The sequence below is a fragment of the Drosophila ficusphila genome, unplaced genomic scaffold (genome assembly GCF_018152265.1).
Source record: "Drosophila ficusphila isolate 14025-0441.05 unplaced genomic scaffold, ASM1815226v1 contig_197, whole genome shotgun sequence".
Taxonomy (NCBI): domain Eukaryota; kingdom Metazoa; phylum Arthropoda; class Insecta; order Diptera; family Drosophilidae; genus Drosophila; species Drosophila ficusphila.
Genome location: NW_025064091.1, coordinates 518,463 through 521,780, shown reverse-complemented (window position 1 = coordinate 521,780; position 3,318 = coordinate 518,463). Strand labels below are relative to the sequence as shown.

General features: G+C 37.0%; 1 protein-coding gene across 1 annotated transcript; it reads right to left on the bottom strand.

Annotated features, from left to right (window-relative positions):
* Positions 1–2,000: 2,000 nt before the first annotated feature.
* Positions 2,001–2,678, bottom strand: LOC108102190. The gene is made up of 4 exons (XM_043209562.1): positions 2,611–2,678; positions 2,335–2,546; positions 2,129–2,282; positions 2,001–2,044 (listed from the first exon to the last, which is right to left on the bottom strand). The coding sequence occupies exons 1-4, from the start codon at positions 2,648–2,650 to the stop codon at positions 2,001–2,003; spliced, it is 450 nt and encodes a 149-aa protein (XP_043065497.1). The 5' UTR covers positions 2,651–2,678.
* Between the last annotated feature and the right edge of the window lie 640 nt (positions 2,679–3,318).

Below are 3,318 nucleotides of genomic sequence, written 5' to 3'. Positions count from 1 at the left end.
GGTAAGCGGGCCTGAAGGCACGCTTGGGGCTTTGAGTGAAAAAAAAAACATTTTCGATAATGAAGATTTATTCGCTGTGCAGCATAAATGCAGATTGCATTTCGTGCATATGCATTGCAACATCTTTTTCCACTGTTTCGATCCAACCAATGTGGGTAATGGTTTAGCTGGTCAAACCGCAAGTCCGATATTGGATGCTTTGTTTTTTGACCATGTTTGAGCTCATGCTGAAAAGGTCGATGAGAGAGTGGAGACTGCTTTTCCCGTTCTTTCGGCAAAAATGGGGAACTTATTGTTCGTCCTGACTGAGAGGATGGAGACTGGTTTGCCCATCGCGGTGAAGATGCATTGACTGGACGATCCGGAAAGTTTTTGTTTTTATAAGTCACCAGCCCTGCGGCTAGTGTTTCGCGAAAGTCTGGGAGTGCAAGTAGTTTTTTTTTGCTTTCGTTCTCTGTGTGGATACGTCTGTGTAAAATATAGGCATTGGTGGCTGCCATATCAATTAGGTGATAAAAAATTCGTGTTGCGGCATCCCGAGTTTTTGCTCTGATATGATACCGTCCCATTAGGCCGTCCATGAGATCTACGCCGCCCATGTGAGCGTTGTACTCATGCACAATTTGGGGACAATCAACTAAAATGTGTCGCTTAGCTTTTCTGTCAAAACGAGCAGCCTTTGCAGTTCCTTCACGAGGGTTTGTCTTTTCAAATGGCTTAACACCCACATAGGTGGACAAAAAGCGAACAGGCTTGCTGTCTTTCCAGAGTACATTGGTTATGTCAACACCATATGAGCACCATTGTTGATTGCAATATCGTTAGGTAGCTTGCAATTGGGGATACGGTTTCCTCGTACCGTGCCAAGGCTATAAATACCTATCGCTCTTAGATAAACCATCAAAGGCAGAGATGTATAAAAATTATCGAAGTAAACGATGTGATTCTTAAATCGTTGTACGGTTTGTGTTAAGCGCACTACAATGTTGGCCGAAGCACCAAGATTCGGGTGACCAGGTAAGACCACATTATTGTGCTGCACATTTGCTCGTCAACACAAAGGCGGGCATACTTTGGCACCAAGTCAAAGCGTTTGTTGAGACATCCTACAAATTTTCGCGTACGGAACAAAGGATCGTAGCCTGGTTCACCCTTTTTGATCCGTTCGCGCTCATCACGTAGCGACAAGTACTTTTTGATTGACTCGAACCTGCTTCGGGTCATGCAGGTTTTTATAGGTCCGAGCGCGTTTTGGACATGAACATCAAAATACCTATGTAATGGTGCATCTTATCAGTGTTACTTTTGAACTTATCCCTGCAGTTCCAAAATAGCTTTTTCCTATATGAAATCCGCGAGGAAGCACCGAGGAACCGGGGTACGAAGGTATGCCCGCACCGAGGAATTGCGCGAGGAATTTTGTATGGGATTCAAGTTTTCTTCATAGGTGCAGCTCTCGATGAACTTTTTGCCCGTTTCATCGAACGATTCCTTGGTGCCTTATACGAATTTTGTATGGGAAAAAAATTGTATAAGGCATAGAGGAATTCGTAGCGGAAGTGGAAGCGGGGTTTTCCTCGAAAGCTTTTGCGAGGATGCCCTTTGGGAATTCGTCGATGAATTTTTAAACAATTTCCTATATGAATTCCCCAATACATTTTTTTGAAAGTCATACCTATTTTCATAAGAGGAATGACTAAAAAAAACACATTTTTAATACAGTTTTTAAACATTTTTCTTTAATTATAAATATTATTTATATGACTATTATTATTCTTATTATTATTATTTTACATTTTAATTATTGTTGTTATTATTATTATAAATATTATTATTTTCCTATTATTATTATATTACATTTTTATTATTATTTTATTATTATTATTATTTTATTATTATAATTTTACATTTTTATTATTAAAAAGTATTATTTAAATTTAAATTAATTTTAATATTTTTTTTGCAAATGCTATTTTTGGCGTTTTGCATCGCCTTTCTAATTATTTTTCGCCATCCTCAAGGGGAAATACCTCTTGTGAGACGTCTGAAAATATAAAAAGATATTTATTAAAATTGCTGCTTCGAATAATTTATTAAAATAAATGAAAAATATTGTTCATTTGTTTACCTTTTAAAATAGCAAAGAGGTTTGTAAAGTTTTTAAACCTCTTTTTCAAGTTTGTGCCGTCCAAATTAAAATTTGGCAGCAAGCCATCATCAATAATTTTTCGCAAAACTTTTGCGAAGTTATCCTTCCTCGCGAAGTTAGTTATTTTTGCTTTCTGTAATGATAAAAAGTTAAAATCTTTACTTTTGCAGTATAAAAAAACTTACGTAAAACTCCCGAAGCTCAGGTGTCATAGAGCTCTCGAAGAGCTCTATGTCGTCTTCCGTCTTAAGGGGGAAGGGAACCCCTGTCTCTACCGTTTTTTCTTCGACCTTCAATTTCATCTTAACCACTGCGGTGGTCTCCGCCAGCTTCTCGGCCAAAAGATCTATCTTGCGGTGCAAAGCCGCATTTTGCTCCGCAAGATAGATGTTTTGTTCTGAAATGGTAAATAAATTTATTTAGAAAGGATTATATATATTAATATATATAGCAATTAATACCTTTTAATGCGGAAAGTATCCTTCCTTCGCACAGGATCATTCTTTCTTCACATGACTCTGTTAAAAAATTTAAATAGTTAATCAAAAATTAAAAAAAAAAAAATCATGAAACTCACGAGATACGGATGGCTGATCTGTGAATAGTAAAATAATATTTTAGTATAAGTTTTGTATAATGGAATTAATACTCACCCCACTCGGAAAAGTCAATGCGGCGAATTTTTTTTGGTTGCTCTGACATTCTAAGGAAATAAAAAGAACATAATTAAAATCATTGTTTTATAAATTGATGCGTACAGTTAATGCAAAGAAAAACCCATAAGGCGTCGATTTGGCTTAAACTGCATTGGGCCCAGTTTAGAATTGGGCCCAGCTTACGATTGGGCCACTTTATTAACTGTACGCCGGCGCACATAAGAGGGATGTTTTTTTTAAGCACAATTCTATTTCACTTTGTTTACTTTTTAAAAGCCCTGCAGCGCCTTATGGTTTTTTAATAACTAAAAAAAAGGTCTTAAACATAATTCAAGCACTTACCTGGTTTTCTTTTAGCAAAAGCACTTCACAATTAAATCACTTTTATTTCACAATGCAAGATCCAGCACAACCGCTTCGGTGACGAACAGCAAAAGAATGACGCAGGTCAGTTTTTTTTTCTTAATTTGCGTCGTCCCTTTTGTTTCGTCTGAGACTTTTTGGCGCGTGCCT

Bases quoted from the DNA above. Each gene is read 5' to 3' on its own strand.
- LOC108102190 (XM_043209562.1), bottom strand. From the start codon at position 2,650: ATGATCCTGTGCGAAGGAAGGATACTTTCCGCATTAAAAG. The intron at 2,283-2,334 runs GTAAGTTTTTTT...TTATCATTACAG, and splicing joins CTGAGCTTCGGGAGTTTTAC to AAAGCAAAAATAACTAACTT. The intron at 2,045-2,128 runs GTAAACAAATGA...TTATATTTTCAG, and splicing joins CCTCTTTGCTATTTTAAAAG to ACGTCTCACAAGAGGTATTT.